General features: G+C 35.1%; 1 protein-coding gene and 1 long non-coding RNA gene across 3 annotated transcripts in view; one reads left to right on the top strand and one right to left on the bottom strand.

Moving 5' to 3' along the window:
- The window catches only part of LOC123869418, an 88,958-nt gene that overhangs the window by 23,651 nt on the left and 41,473 nt on the right, over nt 1-23,834 (bottom strand). For both annotated transcript variants that reach the window (XM_045912332.1, XM_045912333.1), the window contains exons 4-5: nt 22,804-22,890; nt 21,988-22,134 (exon numbers count right to left, since the gene is read on the bottom strand). In XM_045912332.1, the coding sequence (XP_045768288.1) occupies nt 21,988-22,134; nt 22,804-22,890 (234 nt within the window). The remainder of the gene's footprint in view (nt 1-21,987; nt 22,135-22,803; nt 22,891-23,834) is intronic.
- LOC123869434 lies at nt 2-11,124 on the top strand. Its single transcript, XR_006796888.1, has 3 exons — nt 2-60; nt 7,493-7,495; nt 11,115-11,124. It is a non-coding gene; the product is annotated as an uncharacterized LOC123869434 (long non-coding RNA).

The raw sequence follows: 23,834 nt of genomic DNA, 5'->3' as shown, positions 1-23,834 counted from the left end.
TGAGTCTACGTTCAGGTGATGTTAGAAATCGGGGACCACGTCTTCGCCAGCGAAGACGCAGTGCACAGATTGTATAGTACGCGACTGGTCGAGATGGCAATCGGAGTATGAGGCGGGGAGACGCTACGCATATCCGCATGTGACCCGCGCTATTCCGCAACGAGTTAGTGCGGGGTCCGTGCGGGTGTGCGGGACATCCCCACCCCGATTGCTATATCGATCTGTCGCGTACTAGGTATACATGTGTATTGCCATACAAGATAGGGTGCATGATTTGATCGTCGAGGTCGTTAATGACCTGCTTAGGGCGTCTGGAGTCAGGGTCAAGCCTTTTATTTATATGATCACCATGACAACTAGGTTTAACAATCCTACTACAAAAAGTAATTTATGTTAGCTTTTCTCTTAAAGTATTATCTACAGTCATACAAGTTTAAAAATGCACAGAATATAACATACCTAGTTCTAAAGAAAAGATCTAAAATGTTCCATAAAAACGAAATTGTTTTTCATTAACATTTTTCCTACTTCAGGTATCATAAAGTTAAACTTATAAATAAATAAAAATTCGAGAAAAAGTAAGGAAAAATAATAATTTGTACCGATTTTAGCACAAAACTTCCATTTCTTCAGACTCGGAAATCATACAAGACATCGTTACCAAAAACTTTAAATACGACCACCTTTACATGCTAATTAATCTAAATGTACTCTACATCAAGTATTCTATCAGTACGGTATTTAACACAGGGTAAAAGTTAAAGCAATTAAAATGCTAATTCTATGAGTAAGTAGGTAATATGTTTAACATTTCCGTAAATTGTCTATTGCCTGCATGGTATAGGGAATAAAAAAATGAGTACAATGTGTTATGTGCCCCAGCGCTAAGTGAAAACCCGGCGTTTCTTGAATTTTACACAAGAATATTAATAAATGCCTTTAAACTAACCTTAAGGTGCTAATCAAAAGTAATTGGTGCAACGTACATATTAAAAATGTTTTTCCTAAGTAGTTAACAAGTCTTTATTAAAACCGAATTAAAATTTTATCAGCATCGTTTACCTAAAAATAATTAAACCAGTTACTAACCCTTATCATTAATTACACAACATGTAACACTACAACAATTTAACATGATTTTCCACTTTTCCAAACTATAACAAAAAGCAACACAAAGAAAAGCCGTTAAAAATCGATGAAAATGACATCATGAAAAATATTCCTGAAAACTAACCTCTTCCGTCCAAAAACATTTGTGTAATTTGCGCTAACTCATATCATACAGTGGGGTCAATCCAATCACAAACACTTCACCAAATCCAAGCCACATTTTGTTGGTACAAACGTTGGCCAAACACAAACAAGTCAAATAAACGTAACAACGACGTGCGTGTGCCCAGAAGCGCGTTATATGTTAGACTGGCGTTCTCCGATTATATTATTCCAACCGGTCTCTTTAGTATATTTAAGTGGCAAAAACTAGATCATTACGGGACACTTTTCGCCAAAATTTTAATAAACATTTGAATAATTAATATTACATAACCCATTCACACACTCTTGTTAGATTACAAAGGTTGTTTCGAAGTTACAACCCACAATTTGACCGCAATAAACACGAATATTTATGTTATGTACATGTTACATGTAACGTTCATTATTTAAACTTCTTTTTTAAACTCTGTGTAAACTTCTTAAATAAATAAAATAATATTATTATTAATATTATTATTTTAAAAAATCTTCCCAAAAGTCGCAACAATTTCAAGCCCCTTCAGTCCTTTCAAAATGACTGCTTTATCTCCTATACCTGTACTGTGTACATACCTACTTACCTACCTGTTAGCAAAATTTTGAAACTAAGTTACACAAATATAGCACACAGGTTTACATATCTTGCAATTTTTTAGCAAAAAAAAAATTAGTATAAATAGCAGCACTTACAGAATTTTTGTAGGTAACAAGTTCAAACAGTTTTCTCCATTGCAAACTAAGTATGCAGGCAATAGGTAATGAAAATTACAACAACGCATACATTTTCCCTTTTGAACCGCGTTCGTCGAACCGAACGTGGAAACTGGAAAGTCGAGATAAGAAGTGCCAACTAATGCTTTTTAGATTGATGTGACAGGCCTTGTTGTTTGTTTCCTATGTAGTTAGCATGCAGCTTTGAATATTGTAATTTGTAACCATGAGATTACAGTCACTGCCTAGAATGTCTTTTAATGAAAATCAAGCAATTGTAATTGTACCTTTGTTATTACAATTACAAAACCTAGTATACATTTATATTGATAATGGATATCACTCACGACATTGTAAACGCTAAAATAACAAAACCTACTTAAAATTCCTTCTAAGGTATTTTTATACAGAAGAAAGAGTCAAAGACGTTGTGCGTAGACTTCGTAGACTTGTGTGGCGTCCTTGTAGAATATGACCGCTCCAAATACATAACCCGTGCCTAAATTTTCCACCGGTAGGTTATACCTTTTTATATGTTTCTAATTAAGATGCAACTCAGATACCTAGACCGGATACAAACTGGACGTCGTTCGGCCGTGGAGGTCATACGTGTACAACAAACCCGATAAAGGCCGAAATAATAATAACAATTAAAAACTTTGACGAATACTAATCCCACTCCGTTGTAAATTGTAATAAAATCTTACATACTACCCGGCTAGAATAAATAATATGTTCCTTGCTCTATTTATCTAAGTACATATTATATACTAGAGTGCGACTTTGTACGCGTAGATTTAGGTTTTAAAAATCCCGTAGGAACTCTGAGTTTTTGGGATAAAAGTGGCCTATAATTATCATTCCCCACGCAAAAAACATTTCAATCCGTTTCTCTGTTACTGCGTAATTGAAGGACAAACCAACAAACCAATAAACCAACAAACAAACACACTTTCGCATTTATAATATGCGTAGTGAAATTATTTATTTATCTTCCTCATTTTACACCCCTTCCGCGTTCTTTTAAAGAATCTAAGAATCTAATCTCTGCCAAAGGTCGCCTGAAAGAGATCAAGAGATACGTCTTATTTAAATCAATGTCTTGAATACAAAGTTCAATTCTTTGGAGAGTCTTCAATGGGGGCTTCGGCCGCGACTTGGTCACGTCATCTTTCATTAATTAATTTGATTGAACGTTATGATCGTGTAACTGACAAATATCACGGGAATTACCAAAAGTCAACGGTTAATTTAGAAAACAGTACAACACAATGTCTTAAAACAACAGACAAATAGAAACGTAGGTACTTTATCATTACGTCGTCACGCTCAATCTGCGATTTGGAGCAAATTCTTCCGCTTTCTTGCAAAACTCATTTATAAATAGACGAAGTACTGAACAGAAAAGTAGGAAAAATACCAACTTTCCATCAGATTTACAAATGCTACAGTCACACATGAAATCAGTCCTCTGGAACCCTCCGCAATAATGTAAGTCCCTGTATGCATCGAAGCGAAGATGGAACTAGAGATCTGTTTGGCAGACCAATCAGATTATAGGTAGATGACGTGATAATTTTTATACGCTATCTATCTGCTACGCTCCACTTTGCTCCGCTTGATACCGGGGCCTAAAATATCAAGTTAAGAAATTGACACTCGAGTTACGTACGTTATTGTAACCTTAAGGCTGCTTAAGGCACAATTTTTGGGCTACCTATACTTATTAATGTCAGAGTTACGCCAACGTTAGCTAATTTGAAAGGGCCAGTTCAACGTCGATAGTTACCGTTAAAGTTTTTGACCACCAAATAAGTACGGATTAGACCAAGTGGAGTCTTTTTGAAAACAACTATATTCAGCGTTATGCATGTTGATATAATAATTGGTTAAAAATTGAAATTTTGAAAACTAAACACGAAGGAGTTTCAAAGAACTCGTGGCTTATGGGGTCGCGCCGGCGAATCTTGGGACCGCGCTCGTCGCCTTTACGCAAAAGGAAATAAAGATTAATTTGAGTTTTTACCAAGTAAGACGCCACGCTTCACCTCCACTCCCTCTGGCAGAGTACGTTGCGCCTTAGGGCATGATCTATATCTTTACTTAGCATGAGAAAACTTATGCGCACTTATGAGTAAAACCTGTCATCAATGAAAGAGACAGTTCTACGTTAAACAATAAACAACATAATATTTTGTACAGGCTTACAAGCCCTTAATTTATGGTTCTACGAATACATTAACAACGCAAAACAATCCAACCGGAAGCCATTTGTGACGTGTAAAGAATGTACGTCAAGTACTTTGACTAGTGCATATCCGTTTGTTCCGTATGGATACACATATGAAGGTATGATGGCTACGCAATGCAATGTAAAAAACTTCAATTTTTTTACCGTATTTCTATATAGGTAGGTACTTACATATTATATTGTGTGTCAATTGTGCACTGTCCGACTCCTAGGTGCTTAATGTTCATGCGACAATAGGTAGGTATTATCTCTCAATCCAAAAATGCAATTTAAAGTAGTAGGTATCGATCAATCAATCAATCAGCCTGTTTGCGTCCACTGCTGTACATATGCCTTTCCAAGAGCGTGCAACCACACACGGTCCTCGGCCTTTCTCATCCGCCCAATTCCCGCTACCTTGTCCGGCGGGAATTCGTTTATTAATTTTCAAAAATAATAACTATGAACACTTGCAATTTTCCTTTAATTTAAGTTGACTTAAAATACCTACCATTAACTGTAACAACTGTTATTAATTTCGAATTCATAAACGAGGCAGGCCAAGTTAAAAGTGCAGTATTGTCACGGTCCGCCGCTCTCATCTAACGCACAGCATACATATGCATGGCATGGAAAACCGACTTTCTTTGCACCGAGATCGCTGATTAGAATTTCGCAGATAAGTAGAATCTTTTTATTTATATCCACCCATGCATAAGAACCTCAATTTGACTCGTTATAATTACGTTAACTAGAGAAATGCTCTTATATCATCGCAATATCCTATTATAAAGAAATATTATGTAAAAAAACATGTCTGTCAGTCAGACCTACTAGTGGAACACTGATATACCTACTTCTACTACTACTACTATTTTTAGAGCGCGGGGATGTATACTACGAGTAGGTATGTATCCTAGCGAGAAAACGAAATTTTCCTCGTCAAAGTTTGCAGCCAACAGTTAATAAAGAGTTTGGGCTGCCCATAAAAGTATCGAAAGATAAAACATAATAAGGGTAATGTGCATTGACTCACAAAAGAACAAAAAATGCGACACAATAATAAAATAATTAAGTTTGATTATAATGACGTAAAATAATAATATTTATTTAATAAAATTATGATATACATATAATAATTGTGTGTTTTCAATGAAAAAACAAATCAGCATTATCACGTTTTTAATATTTAATATTGAAATATAACATTATCTCAAATTCATATTTACCTGCCTATGTAGTATAGGTAGGTAGGTATATCATAGTTTTCCAGGTAAATAATCGTATAAACCAAACGAACGAACGTGCTAACTCAAACGGTGCCTTATCCTGACACATTGACATAAGAAGATAATTTGCTATCGGTAAACTATGCCTGTTTAATATTCAATTAAGTACACACGGGCAGTTTTTAATGTGTTCCCACCTTAATCTTAAAGCTTAAAGAATGTCAATTACTTGGGTATTTCTTTATTTGTTGATTTTAAAAAAGGTGTACAGGTTTTAGTTCGCGCAATAAGAGGTGTGCGCTGGTTTTACAAGAAGTAAAACTTTTTTACTAAGTACAGTTACGTCATGTAATTTTTTTATAAATTATTTTTTGGTTGTAATATTGTACTTAGGCATTTTTTTAGTCAATCTTACATTTTACAGTACAAATAAGAATCTTAAACTTGCTCTATTTTTGAATACCGTAAAATTACCGTAATAGTAATTTCTACCTCGTCGGAGTTTTTAATATAATCTTTATTTTTAACATAATAATCTTTGCTAAGAAGCAGGTGTTACTTTGCGGAAGTCCATGATATACAAGGAATAAAAAGCACAATTTGCTTTAAATCTGAAAGCTGCTTTTCAGCGGAAATAAGCAAATTAAGCTTTATTCCTTGTATAATATAATCTATGCTTTATTTTGTCGTAACAATTGTTATTGCGGTTATTTGCATAAATAAATAAATGAAAATAAATCTAGAATAGATTTACACCATGAAAACAAACTTCTTCGTAGACGAAGAAAAAGCCCTCACCTTTAAACATTGAAATAGCGACGCAAAAATAAAAGACCGGCAGAAATAGAGCAGGCCGTTACATTTATATAGATCAATGACTTCGCGAACATATAACAGTGCCACCTAATAATATCCGTGATTCGTACAGGAATATTTCGCGACTCGTAGTCGGATTTTATGAAAGAGAATTGAAAGAAATAGTATCTACGAAAATTTTATCTGATGTTAAGTGATTACCAACACCAATAAATATCTGTAGCTCTAGTGTAGAGGGGTTCTAATGGTATTTGTTTTTATGCCTGACGACACCGGTTCCATATTTTTCCAGTGCGTGACAAAAATAACCTGACATAACGGGAAGTGGCAGATTACTAGGCATCTAGGTGCACTTATCCGTGTGTACGACCCTGGGAAGCTGCAAACTTGTGGCACAAGCAGCTATGCTACGATGCGAGGCTTCCTCCTTGCCGAGCGCAACGGGCGGGCGTCGCGCAAGGGAGGCACCGATGCGTTCACAATATATGAGACCTCGGAGCTTTCCAATATACGCTGATGGTGACTACCCAGGAAATCTTATTATAACACCTTATGAAGCTTTCCTCTTGTTACCAAAAAAAAAGTGTTGAGGAAAAACTTGGATAGTAAAGGTGGCATATACGTCTAAGGTATTGCACGTTGGACAAAGTCTTCTTTTGACCCTATACAGTAGACTTGAAGTAATTAACTGCTATATCAGTAACACTATCACTGGACAATAGAAAACAATAGAATTGCACGAATGTAGCGTGCCGACACGGTGTGTGCCCATGAAACAATCGCACACTTCAAAGACCATTAATAAATATGAAACTTACGGTCTTGATAATAAGATCTAGATGTAAAAGCCTTTGAAAGAATATTACTGGACAGTGTGGGCACCGTTATTATTAAAAAACTAACGTTTCATACCGTACGTCTACGCACAACGGTAACTTATGAATATTTATCTGTTTTCTACATAACACACCACATTTTTTTATAAAATCCTTTTACATAAACGTTGTTTGTATCAGTATTACATAACTATTGAATGTTATATTGAAAGTGAAGTAATAATTATATTATTTATTGTTAGTGTTTAAGTGTTTAATGCTAGTTTATATTTTTACGTAAAGTACTTATTGTGAAAAACGATGTAATATTTAGTATAAAATTCAAAGAAAATTTATCAATTAAATAATAAAAGCAATAGAACTAGCTTCGATTATTATGCTTACCCTGCCCGATAACGTCAATCTAGTTTTAGTAGGTAGTAGTTATGTTAGTAGGTATAACTTTAAAGATTTATGATGTATTTTCGAAATTGCGGTTAGCAGAACTATTAGTTTTAACTTTTATCTGTCTATAATGCATTCTAACGATCTACTGCGATTGCTTTGCCCCATAAAATAAGGAATGCTGCCCACAGACGCAATCCATTTCGATGCGAGACGAAACGTTCAACCAAACCCCCGATATCGAGAGCCTCGATAGCTCAACCGTTGAGGAGTGGACTGAAATTCCGAAAGATCGGCGGTTCATACCCCACCCGTTGCACTACTGTCGTACTCACTCCTGGTACAAGCTTTACGCTTAATTGGAGGCAAAAGTCAAAAATAGGGGGTATTAGTCATGATTAGCATAGCTAATATTCTTTAAAAAAAAACTAAGTAATAAAGACTTAAACGAAGTTTAGAAGATCAAAAAGCAGAATAGGGAAAGGACCTATTTTCTTACAAGAACTTTTTTCTTTTACATTTTTCATCATATCTGTATAATAGGAAAATCTGACTGACTGACTGACTCACTGACTGAACTATCAACGCACACGGGTGGACGGGCTGAACTACTTGACGGATCGGGCTGAAATTTGGCATGCAGGTACCCTTCAACCCCTAAGGGAATAAAATAGGGGTTTGCGAATTGCGATTTGTGTAGTTCACGCGGACAGAGTAGCGGGCATAAGCTAGTTATGTGGACTGTGGAAATTCCTTCAAAAAAGCCCAGTTGTAGACGACGACAGCGAGGTTATTACACGTTTAAGGTATAAAAAAATTAAAAAGTTTATGAAATAAAACCTGTCTAGCTGATTAGGTAAAACTATGAACATAGACTAGAGTCTGATTATTGTAATCATTCGTGTTCCAAGCATAAATTAATAAAATTATACTATGTGAATTGACAATCTGTAACCAAGCAATACTTTCACATGCCTGACCTAATGCGACATAATATCAACAAGAGCAAAGTTAAACGTTTCATAAAGGATTCCGTAGCAAATTATAAAATTCTTCATAAAAAATTTGGTCTAAAACTAACAACATTGATGGCGCCTCATTTCCTTATTTTTTAAGATAAAAAAATGAAAAATATACTCGATATACTTGTACTCTACTCAATGAGCTCTAAACAATGATACCCCACATGCCAGGGTAAAAAAAAAATTCTGCTCCTTTTTTTTGTACATGAAAAAGGAGCTGAAAAAAAAAATTAATTAAATTTCTAATTCAATATTTGGGTTCGGGTCAACGTCTTACACCAAATACCAAAATTTCAGGGTTGTAACTCCTTTCGTCTACGAGCTAGAGAACTGAGACATGCGCCGGACAGACAAACAGACGGATGGATGGACAGACAGACGGACAGACAGCAGAGCGACATTTAGAGGGCTTCATTTTTACACTTTGGGAACCGTAATGACTGAATGAAGTCAGTAAACTGGCAGTTGCGGTGATAAAATCCGCGAAACATAAAACATACAGAGCACAGACTGTATAAAAAGGGAGCAAAAACAACAGTTTCCGATACAAAAACCACTTCCCCGCGGGTTTGCTTCTTAGAACTAATGAAATGTACGTAAATAGTCCACCCCGGGGTGGACGGAACCGCGCGTCGGCGCCAACACACTGAGACGAACCAATGATTGATTGAAGTGACATTGAAAAAGTAACAGCCAACTCTCGTGTGTGCATCCGTCTAGATTCATCTGTACTTGAACCAACAATTGTTTAAAAATAAACATATATACTGTACCATCACAACACACAACGATTTATAAAGTCCATAATATAAAACAATTGATACTACCGCAAGCAAATAAAGATTTCAATTTATTGTATCGAAACAAATTACGGTTACAGTATTATGCAGTTTCTTAGTTTAAAAACTATTGTCCTAAAGGCCCGCCATGCCAGTGCCAGTAATGCACTTAATCCTTTTTAACCCCCGACCCAAAAAGAGGGGTGTTATAAGTTTGACGTGTGTATCTGTGTATCTGTGTATCTGTCTGTGGCACTGTAGCGCCTAAACTAATGAACCGATTTTAATTTAGTTTTTTTTTGTTTGAAACGTGGCTTGATCGAGAGTGTTCTTAGCTATAATCCAAGAAAATCGGTTCAGCCGTTTGAAAGTTATCAGCTCTTTTCTAGTTACTGTAACCTTCACTTGTCGGGGGTGTTATAAATTTTTAATAGACATTTTAAAATTCCAAAATTATCTTAAAACAGATTAATTTAGTCGACCACACCGTATGACTTATTTGATTTCTGAAAACTATCTATAAAAGAATAGCCCACTGAATCAAGCAAACAGATATAAAGTTCATTAAGTAGACGAGGTAAGCTAATAAAAAGCTAAACAAATAAAACTATTTTATAGCGCCTATTACTCATTTAATAAAACGCCTTATGGTAGCATTTTATATCCCTAAACGGTAGTTGGAGAAATAAACGATTCTAAAGTCGAACATAATCTATTCCTGACCAATTTGTCATAGCGAGAGCACGAAGTCAACCATTACATTCCTTACTTGTTTAGGTAATTAGCTACGTACTGAATTTATTTGTATAAGGTATTTCGGCTCTACACAGTGTTTCATTACTATTGTTATATTATGTTAGTATTCTGTGCTATTATCTTGAATTGTACAATTTGGTTTAAATCGAAATCTGAATTTCTTTTCTTTGTTGTTCCTTCTTTTCAAACTTTCAGGAATATTGATAAAATATAACGAAAATCACTATAGTCGTTTCCGGAGAACGATTACATTGGTAGATGTATTATACCTGTAATAGGTACACGTACCTAGGATATGTATGGAAATTTGGAAACACACTCGTTGAAGATTTCATTTTTTGTTTACCTAACAAATATATTATAACCCTATAAGTACCAAAGAAGTAATGGCTTGTGATATTAATATTACTTATACTCGAGAGGCGTTTAATATTTTTAAACTTTGCCTAGTGCCTACATAGATAGTTGCACAATTTAATAGCTGTACCTACATTAACAGGCGTGATTGCAATCAAGCTCAAGGAAAAAATATTTAAGTAAATACTACTTAAATATTTCTACTTACTCGTCTATAAAATTAAGGAAGTTGTAATAGATAGAGTCATCCTCACGTAAAACGAATGTCATATGCTGTACCTAGCAGACCGTGCCACGACAAAAACTGTGTGACACAGTTTGTGTAACACTTCTGTTTTAATGTTATGATATTATGTAACCCCGAAACCAATCGTGCACCTCAATTTCATCCGTATGTTAGCCGTATAATTCCGGTATTAAATTCATTGATTTCTATTAATTAATCAATAATCATCACCCAATTAAAATCGGATACTTTCTATTTTTTATAGACAGTAAATATGTAAACTAAATTTTGTCACGTTCAATTATAAAAATAGTGTCAGAAGTTAAAAATCTAGTATCGTGCATTTTATCCATACCTCTTATTGCTTAAAAGTAACAGTATCACTTACTCGTTGTTTATGTAAGTAAAGTAGATAGCCTAAGAAAGCAAATGTCACCTACTTAATCTGTTACGAGCTAAGTAGATCAAATTTTGCCAAATCAAGATAAATAAATCAAAGACAAGGGTTGCAAAGTAGCGGTTGCTACACAGAAAATTTTAGTTAGTACCAAATTTTTTTAATCAGTCATTAGCTAGAATATATTTAGTAACATTATGTTTAGTTTCAGAATCATCCTTCACCCTTTGGTAACCCTTTTATAACTTTGAGATTTATTTACGAGTCAATCAAAGGAGAAGCGCTCATCCTGTAAGGTAGGACTCATGCTCCTTGTGCAAAAATATCCTTATCTGAGAGTTATACACATCGTATAATACTCCACTAATGGGTTTTCGCCACTTGAAAACTAGCCAGAAAAGATAAAATTGCGCATCTGGTTACTCATGAGCATTCAACTTGATATATTGCTACTCTTTAATGCTTTTAGTGCCAACAATGAGCTATGGTACGGTATCATTTACGATCATCGTTTTGTTTGGACACCATTCGCAAAAACAAAACTAGGTCGCAAGACAACGCAAAGGTGACCATTTTTTTCATAAGAATAAGTTAAAATTAAATGGCTTACTTTAAAGCATAAGCTTTTTTTATTTTAGTACACTAAAAAAGACTGAAAGCTAAAATTACTCTTGAAATCAAAGTATATGTCTTTCTATTGTATGATAATATGCCATCAGGAGGAGGATTCCAGTGCCTACCTACACTCCATTTTCTAATGCCTACATTCCATTCCCATCAGGCTCTTCTAATTGTATTTTTTGAAAAGTACTCATAATGAGACCAATTCCGACTGTCCTGCCTTACGGTACCTCAGAGAATTTTAATGTCCATCGCTCACCTCCATCATCAGAGATGCTCTATGATCGTTATGATGATGAGAGATGGAACTATAATAATCATCTAATTTTCAACCAAATCATAGATATCGCAAAATTTCAATTTAATCGAACAACTGGAAGTAGGCGAAAAATCCGAAGGAAATATTACGACCAAGTCAAACTAATATAAGACTAATTAGTATTGAAACTCCTTTTAAGGCAATACTAGAGTTGGTTCCTACGTTTTTATATTGTTTTGTATTAACATATAATGAATATCAGCTAACTTACCTAACCCAATCCAACCCAAAATGCTAATTTACCCAACACATTTTATAGCGTTTCCATCAATCGTTTTAGAACCACACGAGTAGATTGCGTAAGCGGCCGTAAACTATGTGTCTTCAGGCTTGAAATCTAGGTGTTGTTGACCTCTTACCTAACTCGGCCACACCTTGAGGTCTGTTGTAATTCCTACTGACATTTACTGTCTTAAAATAATATGCACTTGCCTACATCAACAGTTCCTGACATGAAGCATGATTAGGAAGTAAAACGTAAAAAGATGCTAACAAGCACACAGTTTACTTGAAAGTTATCTTATCACCATCAACTCATCGCCGGCTCACTATGGAGCACGAGTCCCCTCTCAAAATGGGAATGGTTTGAACCACCCGACCAAGCGAAGTAGGTACAGAGTAGCTTGTATCCCGGAAAAGTGCATATTTCGGGGATAAAAATATTTTATCCCCGAAAATCATAGAGTCAAGGGATCATCTAGTTTATTAATATTCACAATATAATTAAATTACAACAAAGAGAAGATACTAATATAGGTGATTGACGTTTCCAAAATATTTCCAAAAAATAAATAATCTAGATATAAGGACGAAACTAAATGAAGAAATGTCTAATTTATTTCGGTAAGCTTTTGAAGACGGAAAAGGACGGCGAGACACGAAAAATGCATTAATTGGTGAAGCAAACGAAACAGGAAGTGCCGGAACTAAACATTTACCCTACGATATAAATTTTGCTACTGGATATTATTTTCTCAGTAGGTGGAGTAAGAATCAAATTCACTTAAAACTAGCAAAGTAATACAAGTTAACAAGTTCAGAGTGAAACCGGAGCGTTAATGGCTGCACTTTTGAATTTGGTTACACTTTTTATGTTAATTTTACGGTCAAATATAGACTAATATATTATATCATTGAGTTAGGTGTATTATGTTACTTTCAGTTGGAAATCCCTACGCTAAGATCATTCATTTAATAAGATCGATAAATACCGTCATTAAAATGTCGTAATAATTCCATTGGCACGATGTCATGGTAAGGTAAGATAAATTGAAATTAAATTATTCATCATTATCATCGTCGTCAATCGATAGACGTTCTCTGCTGGACATAGCTCTTTTGTGTGTCTTCCACACGCCACGGTCTTGCACCCGCCTGAATCCTGCGATTTCCTGCAACTCGTTTGACGTCGCGTCATTTGCCCAAAACACTGTCTGTCTTCAAAACACTGCGCTTTCCGGGGCGAGGTTGCCATTCTAGAAACTTGGCATCGATTTTTCAAACTATATGACCTTACCATTGCCACTTCAGCGCCCAATTCGCTGAGCTATGTGGCCTACGGATCTTCCCATTTCTAATGTAGAGAAACTCCAAGCTTATAATATAATCTTTTCCACGACTGCTAAGTGATGCTGAGGGACAAATTATTATTTTTAACCCCCGACCCAAAAAGAGGGGTGTTATAAGTTTGACGTGTGTATCTGTGTATCTGTGTGTCTGTGTATCTGTGTATCTGTGTATCTGTGTATCTGTGTATCTGTCTGTGGCATCGTAGCGCCTAAACGAATGAACCGATTTTAATTTACTTTTTTTTGTTTGAAAGGTGGCTTGATCGAGAGTGTTCTTAGCTATAATCCAAAAAAATTGGTTCAGCCGTTTAAAAGTTATCAGCTATTTTCTAGTTTTCTTGTAGAAAAGAAGGTTAGATAACCCTTAGGTTCATAATATTCAAGTGTCAATCGACAAATGTCAAGCTGTCAAGATGGACGTTGCCTAGATATACATAATTATTTATTTGAAAATGATTTGTCGGGGGTGTTGAAAATTTTTAATTTACACTTGTTATTAAGTATCTACTTTATAATTTTTGCAAGGGTATTTATCATCATCTGTCTCTTTCTACTACATTCTGTTATGAATGCACGTCATGTGCGTTATATTTCAATTTTGCCGCTCTAATTATTTTTTGTAGTAACTAAGTACGTCTATTTTTATTTGATAACGTTGTAATATTCTGTAATGTTAAATTTTTATACCGTTACAAAGGTATCATTTACGACATACGTTACGTAATGATACTTAAAGCATACATAAATCTACCAAGCCATGATTAAGATAGTATATCAGAAGAATCTTTACCTAAAAAACAAATTGCAAAAGAAACGGGCCGCATCTTGTTGCTTCATAACGTTTGTATTGTAATTTATAACTGTGTAGGTTTGAGAAAGCTCTTATTTTTAGTATTCACTAACCGCTCCAAGGTTTTGCATAAGTGGCTTTAAAATTATAGAAACCTAATAATGATTTATCTACGATTATCTAGAGGATAAACTTGAACAAACACGTTCAACTTGGTGCTTTTTAGCGCTATTTAGCGTTTTGAAACAAAAAGATGCGGTGAGCTGATTTGGGAAATTATTTTATTTACCTATTTGTGAACTTAATACTTTCAAATGCAACAAAATACTTAATTTGATGTTAAAATAAAGATAACTTTCAATAATAGATTTTTCAAAAATTTCGTGGAACAATTAAAAGGTGAGGAAGCAATAAATAAGGTGTGGGAGTGACTGGCAATTGGATTCCTGGAGGTGGGCTTTGAACGCTGTAGTAGAGGAAGAGATCTGACGACGCGATGACATCGGATGGGGCGGAACAATACTAATTATAATTGAGTTACGATAAGCAGTCACGATTATACCGCTATCGCATGAAAACCCTAAGAAAACAAGTCGTAATTAAAAAAAAAAACAGATCTGCCCTGGCAAAAAACTTCACGTTTTAAAATATAGACGTATAGCCGTCATATTGATTTATCTTAAAAATAGTAGCTAGTGTCACTCGGGATGATGTAAGGATTCTAACATTCGAACGATCCCTATAGGTACTTGGAAATCTGTTCAGACATTTTTATAGTGGTATAAAGAAACTAACATAAATAGGTACACATAGGTTTAATAATGTAAAAAAATAATGTATAAAGTAGAAGAAATTTGGTATTAATAATAATAAAATGCATTACATTCCAAGATAAAGAGACCTCAACTAAAAATCAAAATAACTTGGACGACACAAAATATACGGGATAGTTACAAATACTTATCTATACTAATAAATAAAATTGGAGTGTCTGTCTGTAATTTCGAAATAACTACCTCATATTAAGCTCATATGGTTATTTGAACGATACCATAACTGAATCACACGTTTTTAAAATTTTTGTCTGTCTGTCTGTCTGTCTGTCTGTCTGTCTGTCTGTCTGTCTGTTTGAAAAGGCTAATCTTTGGAACGGCTGAACCGATTTTGACGGGACTTTCACAGGCAAGTAGAGGATTGACCAGGGCGTAAAATAGGCTACTTTTTTAACCGACTTTTAAAAAGGGAGTTGTGTTTTTCTACCTATGTACACCGAAATCTCCGAGATTTCTGAACCGATTTGCGTCATTTCTTTTTTAATCGATAGAGGAACTTTGCGATATTGTTTCATAAAAAATTTGGAGTCCAACTCCTCAATCCTGATGCTGCAGGGGATCTGACCAATCCACGCGGGCGAAGCTGCGGGCATCAGCTAGTTATTTATATAACTATTGAAAGCTCATATCGTATAGGTGTATTGAAGATAGAAATCGTCGGCCTAAAGTAGGTAGTTGTTTCGAAATCAAATTAAAAAAAGAATTAATATCGATTGCAATTTTTATGCGTAGGCATTAGCCACTCACGTTTAGTCGGCGATAAATTGGCATCACTGCCCACACCAGTACAACACACTTTCTTCTAACGAAAGAAATATCCACCCACGAGAGAATTGACACGATTCGTAGGTGCCAGTTTCAAATCTAGCGATTTCCGACTTTTAATAAATTACGTAACAGTTTCAGAGATTATCCGTTACACTTCATCACATCACGTCCGGTGTATACTAGACATATGAGCATTTACAAAATTGTTAACGTTTATGGATTTTGTCTCATCGCTTCTATTATGTAAACTCGTATTGTAGTATTAATTAATCGCCTTTGCCAATTTTGTCATAACCATTGATATCAGAGGAATGTGCTCGTAACCAAGCTTGTAACAAAGTGACCCAAGAACTGATAGTTCAGTGATTTCCCTGTTTTCTCTTGAGAATATTTGGAACGTTCAACTTATAGAACAAAATCGCAACAGTCTATATTTGGCTGTTCAAACCTTGTTGCAAAAGTCGCAAACATCCACGGACTTTATACTACGCAGTAAAGATCTGCATGATGACTCTATTTTATAACAAAGAGACTATTAATTCTAATGATGATTCCACAACAGGCGCTTTCTTTTTCAACATAGCTTATAACACTTTCGCGATATTAAACACTATAAACGTCATTGATATAGCAAATTTATTTTAAATGACTGAACTATTAAAAAGAAACCGTGTCGTGAACAACAACGTATTGAAAATACGGAAATGTATAAAAGATGCACCACGAATGTTTAAATGAATTTTTACATGCAAAACGAAAGTTAAATACGCGTTTAGTTAGAAGATACAATTACTTGTACAAGACTACTGTGAATTGAATATTTAAAATAGCAGCCGCCGAGTTTTTTGCGGGTTGAGTATGTCTTCCATATTAATCTAATTCATCTAAAGATGGTTCTTCTTATCTGCATTAGTATCTATTTGATAACCGATATAATATATTAATATCTTACCCTGGGTAAATATTGAGTTGCCTTACAGACCTATGCCTTATACAGATACACGTATATACACACGTCAAACTTATAACACCCCTCTTTTTGGGTCGAGGGCTAAAAAGTCATTAATATCATCTACCTACAAAGTATATTTACACATTTTTTTACCAGTAAAAAAGTCATTTAAATCAAATCAAGAATAAGTAATGTACTACGAAAAATATTTCGGTTGTCTTCTAATTTTAGAACTGTTTAATTCTTACTCACTGCAAGTCCTTCTTATTTAACCTGATTTCGCATGCATTACATTCAAAACCATTACCAAGCAAAACAAAAATGGAGAACTCGGACAATCGATTAAAGAGTAGATGCCACCCACTATGCCCGCATCGTTTATAAAATGGCAATGCGTTTCCGTTGTGTGACGGACACTTTGATGCGTTTGCATCCCGTTTTAAGCTGTTTTACGCCATATATGTCCATACAAGTTGGTGTATGTTGCTAAACTTGGTAGATCTTTGATAATGCCCTGTCGTAAACATTTCGGATGTGTATTGTGGATCATAGTAGCTTTTACTCGCGAATTTTCCTGCTGATATAAATTTAAATTGTAATCATGCAACCAAAATATTAACATGATTAGGTAGATTCAAGAAGTGGGTATTTATGACAAAAACTAGTAATAGAAATAGAAGTGTTAATTAAAAATTTATAACACCCCAGGTTACTACAGTAACTAGAAAAGAGCTGATAAATTACAATCGGCTGAACCGATTTTCTCGGATTATAGCTAAGAATACTCTCGATCAAGCCACCTTTCAAACAAAAAAAAACTCAATTAAAATCGGTTCATTAGTTTAGGAGCTACGATGCCACAGACAGATACACAGATACACACGTCAAACTTATAGCACCCCTCTTTTTGGGTCTGGGGTTAAAAATCCTCCATATGAATCCGTCGCGATCCGTCCTTTTAAATAATAATTTCGCTCGTCGTTTATTATTCTTTTCAAAACCGCAAGCCGAAAACACAAAACCTGTCATTAACATAATACGAAATTCAATTGTCTGTAAAGTAGATGCCTAATCTGATTTTCATTATCCCACACTGAACATTAATAAATATTAAAACAATGGCACGTTGCGAATAAGGCATTTTGTGGAGCAAATTGCGAAATTCTTATTTTTCTGTTCACACGTTAGACAGAACTAGGTAGGTACTGGGTAGGTGTCTACTATCTACTGATTATGCTGTCGTCGCAAAAACTGTAAAGTTAAATAGATATCAGGTAAGTAGTACCTACCTATATTCAACTAAATCTAAAATGCAGCTGATGCTTGGTTTGATTATATTAGATCTATGGTATATATCTGATAGGAGACTCGTGCGCAGTAATGAACCAGCGATGGATTGATTTTTTTACTAGGTAACGTAAAACTTAAATATGGGTAGGTTTTTTTAATATACCTTATCCTAAAAATTGCATAAAAAGCACAAATTCAAACAGCCAATAATACAAATTTTTGTAAAAATTAAGAATGTTAAAAAGTATTGCAATTATATTTGAACTGTTTCTCATTATATTTTTATCATCATGAATCTAAAGTGAGCTAAAAGGCGCCTACTTGTTGCGTAAGTTATCTAGGATTTCCAAATACTTACATTATAATATTAAGGTAGAATATTTTCAAGATGGATTCTTATATCGTTCTACTCCCTTTCCATATTAATTAATCAAATAAACTGTAATTTTAATGAAAATATGTAGCTACCTTTGACCCGGTATCCTATCAGGGTGCCCCATTGATTTTTCAAGTCTTCAATCTCTGATCGTATATTGATTTCACTGGAAAACACCTTCTGCTGAGCGAGCAGATTTTTCCGACCGCTCTTAGAGTCCGGTTGAAAGAAAGACACGATTTTATGCAGTTTGCTCATTATGCTCATAAAAAAAGTATGCAATTTATTTTATTCACACAGTTCTAGGTACTCACGAATCCGAAGACTAACGGTAAATGAAAACGAGCATTTCACAGTTGGATTAATTTAGTTAAAGTTGAACAACCGCACGTCTTGCCTTGTGAAAAGTTTGATATTTTACATTATATATTGACACTTATTTACTTAGCGGACAGAAGCGGTTTTTTGTGTTGGCTGGTCGGATGCGCGAGCTACAGTGTGGTGTCGCTTGCCCCCTCGTCTATCGCTTAACTTTCTTCGGGACAGTTCAAGAAACTCAAACTGGATACCTACCGCTCACCCTCAATTAGGGAGTTTTGCAATATATAAATAATTTATACCTATATTCTTTGCTGCTTACGCGATATCTTTGCTCGTACTTAATATTAGTTTAATATTAGTTTTCTATAAATAATGCCCATTCATAATAATCCCTAAATTACACAGCCAAAAGCAGATTGGTTTCAGTAATATTTTGGTATATTATGTATCATATACTGTAGTTGCAAAAAATTGTAAGTGGGCTACCATATGGAAGGGCCTTTACTTGTAAATTCTAAAACAGATTTATTTTTTGTTTGGCCTTAAATATGCAGATTAAATAGGTAAAAAATATGATGATCTCTACAATTTTATATCGACGCCACGTTTGGGTTGGTAGACAAGAAGGCACAATCACTTGGTATAAAAATAAACCAAAATGTAACTATGTTATATAAACGCCATACCTACACGTAATAATTAAAATTCATACGAGTGCCTTTCTTATCTCAGTAATTTAAGTATATTAGAACCATTAAAACGAATTCCAGTAAAAACTGAATTAAGAGTTCCGAGGCACTGCGCTTTCTTTCAAATCGATTACGAGGGAAGTGGAAAATTTTGTGTCATTTAACTAACGAAATGAAAAAAAATTAAAGTGTTATTTCTTGTCCGATGGTACGGAGCCGCACTTGACCGATTTTTTTTAATGACACATATAATTACACCCTACACATAGAATTGAGTACATACTTAGGCACACATGTAATTTCAAAAGTTTATACTTATACCAATTACAGGTATGGAACTAGGAATCAGCTAAGCTTATTAGTCTTTTTATAATATTGTGTGACAAGATCGATTTCAAGGGGAAATCTATGTTATAAGAACTAGGGCGTGACCGGTAGGCGGTAATGCGAGAACTTTGTAAAGGGTAAACGAAGCATGAGGTTTCAAATCAGCTAACCAGCGACGTTAATGTACTACGCACTAGATGATCGTTCCGAACAATGATAATAATTATCGTATTTTATGAAGCTTACAAAATTAGTATGAAAAAATACCTATATAGTTATACCTTTTACACAATCGAAGATTAAAAGAGCGTGAATTTGACTTGCAGACAGTGCGCTCTAGCAATGCGCGGGACTTGCTATTACTTAGGGCCTGCACACATTGGAGGACGGGACAGCAGAGGATTTTATAATCAATTGAATTGTATAATGAGCGGTGATAGCCAGTAGCCTAGTCACTAGTGGTTGAGGGGGCTTCGGTCTCGGGCAATGGGCACACACCTCCAACATTTCAGAGTTTTGTGCGTTTTAAGCAGTTCAATTTCATTTGCTTTAGCGGTGATGGTAAATATCGTAAGAAAACCTGAAAAGAGTCTCCATAATGTTCTCAAAAGTTTGTGAAGTCTGCCAACTGAGCCGAATTTGGCAGAAAGCTTAATTTGCATCAATAGTCCTATTCCATTCCATGGAAATGGAATGGATAGATGTGGATAATAATCCACATCTATCCATTCCATTTCTCATTCATTCCATTTCTAAAATAAAGTCTAAATTATAAGTATGTACCTACTTATTGTTATTACCAGGACATATTGATAATATTAATATAAATAAATTATAGTTTCTGCTAATAGTAAATAATTTAAATCAGCGTTTCTTGCAACAATCTGTAGTGTTGTCACGTTGAAAAGAAGGAAGCATTTCGATATCCGTTATATTAGATACGAGTATATCCAATAACTACAAACCTTTATAAATTATATACCCACATTGTAGTCGCATTGAAATCTTGCTTCACTTGCTTCTTGCATTTTAAACAATTAATTTCGAAATATTTTTTAACACGATTTGACTTTCGTAAAATGTAGGTACTTATTTGATATTTTTTGCAATTAAACTCATTAATTTTATGAGTTGTTGAAGTAAACTGACGATAATGAGGATAATTTCGATACAACCGGTGGGATAACAACTTCAATCACAGAAAAGAACTTTTTTTTCTGTGATCCTAGGATCTGAACCCACATCTCTTTGGGTATCACGGAGTGCATTAACGGTTCACTTATCGTCGATGCTTCCTTGAAAAAATAATAAGTAGTACTAAGTAGCTAAATTTTATGTGTTAAAATGACAGTGGGAAAACCGACAAACGCTCTAGTATGCCCAGTAATTTACATGATACATAGATGATACTAGGTAGGTATATTGTAATATTTTGTTAAATGTTTTGTTTTTAGGAAAAAAGGAACCCTTATAGGATCACTTCGTTGTCTGTCTGTCGTATCAGTCTAGAAATCATATTTCAGAAGGACAATTATTAATAATGATATACCTAGTATTTATTAAACTTAACCAGTGAGAGCTGTGAAATCTGCTCTTAAGCATGCAAACAGAATTTGACGCAAGTGGTCTGCGCTGAACTTAATAGCTTGAAATGGTTCGTGTAATATGCACACTGGTAGTCTGTCGCCGTTCTTATAAGATTCTTATACGAACTTGGTTCGCGACACACGACCGTGTGTCTTGATAATATTAATTAATCTAATATGGCTTACGACGCCATCTGTTGCGTGTTGAGTGAACCACGTCGCCCACACTGAAGTAACGTTTTAATAGTCACAAAAGTCGATAGATGGCACTAGTAGTATAAAATGTGCTAAAATTTCAGTGCGGCGTAAAATCACAAAATGTGCTTAGTCAGGCAGCTGGTCCTAGCATAACCACCGTATTTCGTAGTTCGTACACTACTGCTATTATGCATTACTGATAATAATAATATCAGTAATGCATAGTCATGATTTTACTGTTTTTGAATCAGGACCAGTCATTGCATCGGCTCCAGTATGATTTTTTTTTGGTAGTTATGCTAAAGGCCTAGGCAGGACATCATAATATAGATGGTATAACTGAAGCACTTACCTTTGGTGGTGGCGAGAGTGTTAGGTCTCTGTGCAGGCACTCTGAGTGTGGGTGGTTTCCGCGGGGAAGGAGGCGGGGCGAGGGAGTTGCGCCCACGCACCGCCACCGGTGACGATGACAGTTTTTGGACCACACCATTTTTCTTGGCTGAAAAAAATAACAGTTAATTGAGTAAGGTACATAATTACGGAATAGTTCATTAATGGACTGAGATGGAACTTTGCAGATAATTTCAAGAAAAAGTAAAAATTACCACAAGCTTGTTTTTTTTTTTAATTAAAACTTAATCATCTTAAAACATAAGTTCAGCAGAAGTGGCGCCACCTACCTACGTGGTGTGGTTGTGTTAAACAATCATTTTTCACAGATATAAGTAGTAGTGACGGTCACGTCTTTTATGTAGGTACAAAATATAAATGATCAAGTCCTCTCAATCTAATCAATCTAATGATCCTCGTCAATGTAGGTATGGCGGAGACATAATAATTATAATATTGTCAGTTGTCACTCTGCCACATCACCACTCGTCATATCAGTAGTTTAGAAAACGGAACCCTCGGTGGGCTAGGCCGACTCACACTTGACTCGTCAGTTTAGTTTTTTAAAACTATCGATCCGATCTAGATATTGATCTAGCGATTTAGCGTTCCGGTACGATGCCGTGTAGAAACCAAAGGGATGGGTTTAATAAAAACTGCTAGATACCCCTTCCGGTTAGGTCATCACTTACAACCAAGTGGGATTGCAGTCAAGGGCTCAGACCCTATCCATTAAATGTAGACTCCGTTACGCATAATAAAATTGAGTATGACTCACCCGATGTCGCAGGGGGTGGCTGGGGTGCTGTCGGAGGGCGACTAGGGGTAGTAGGCGTTGGAGCGCTTTCCCGCTTCTTCCCATTTCCTGGAAAAGAAATAAGTATACACATTAATAACGGTGATTCAGATTTCAGAAATTTTGTTGGAAAATTTTGCAGTAAACTTGCGACATTGGGAATTTTGATGATCGCGAGGATTGTTTTTATTGCTTTTTAATAGATAATGTGTTAACGGCGTAGTTATTTTAGCCTATCAGATTTTATTGAGTATTGACTATTGTGGCTGTCAATGTTCGAAGGGGTAAAAATACATGTGGGTATCCCAGGTAGCACAAAGTGGTGGAATAAAAACCATGAGAACGTTTTAATTTACCCTCTCTCTTATACTGATGATGTAAACGTGGATAGTAACTAGGTATCGGTCGCATTTTGCGGGATAAAAATTCGGTGGCTATTAAAAAAAACATAATAATAATAAAGATATTTATTTCATCTAGGATAACTTATGATTACTTATTCAGAATTAAACTGGTATATGAGAATAGCCATAAGAATAAGTTAATTAATAAATTGACATTACTACATATACCTAAATAAAATTAAGAAGTAAAGATATCGAAAGCAAGACAGATTACGCCTCTTAAATTTTTATAAAATTACAATATAATCCCCTACTTCATTTTTATAAGTTGAACCAACAGACATTGATACACTAGGTACCTACTTAAGTTAAAGTACAATAAAAGATATTTATTGCAAACTTAAAATGCAATTTATAGTTCTTTTCGACCTTCAGCCACAGACTTGTCTAGACTCTAGACACATTCTTTGTTCTCTCTCATAAATATTATAATTTATGATAAGTTTACTTCATCCGCGCGGGTTTAGGTTTTAGAAAAAACCCTTGGAAACTTTTTGAATTTCGGGGATAAAAAGGATAGCCTCAATCCATTCCGGGATTCAGATTATCTCTGTACCAAATAGATGATGCCCGCGAATTCATCCCGAAGATTTAGGTTTTTAAATCCCA

This window comes from Maniola jurtina, chromosome 11 (genome assembly GCF_905333055.1).
Source record: "Maniola jurtina chromosome 11, ilManJurt1.1, whole genome shotgun sequence".
Classification (NCBI taxonomy): domain Eukaryota; kingdom Metazoa; phylum Arthropoda; class Insecta; order Lepidoptera; family Nymphalidae; genus Maniola; species Maniola jurtina.
The sequence above is the reverse complement of the archived record's forward strand: the minus strand, read 5'-3'. Positions and strand labels throughout refer to the sequence as shown.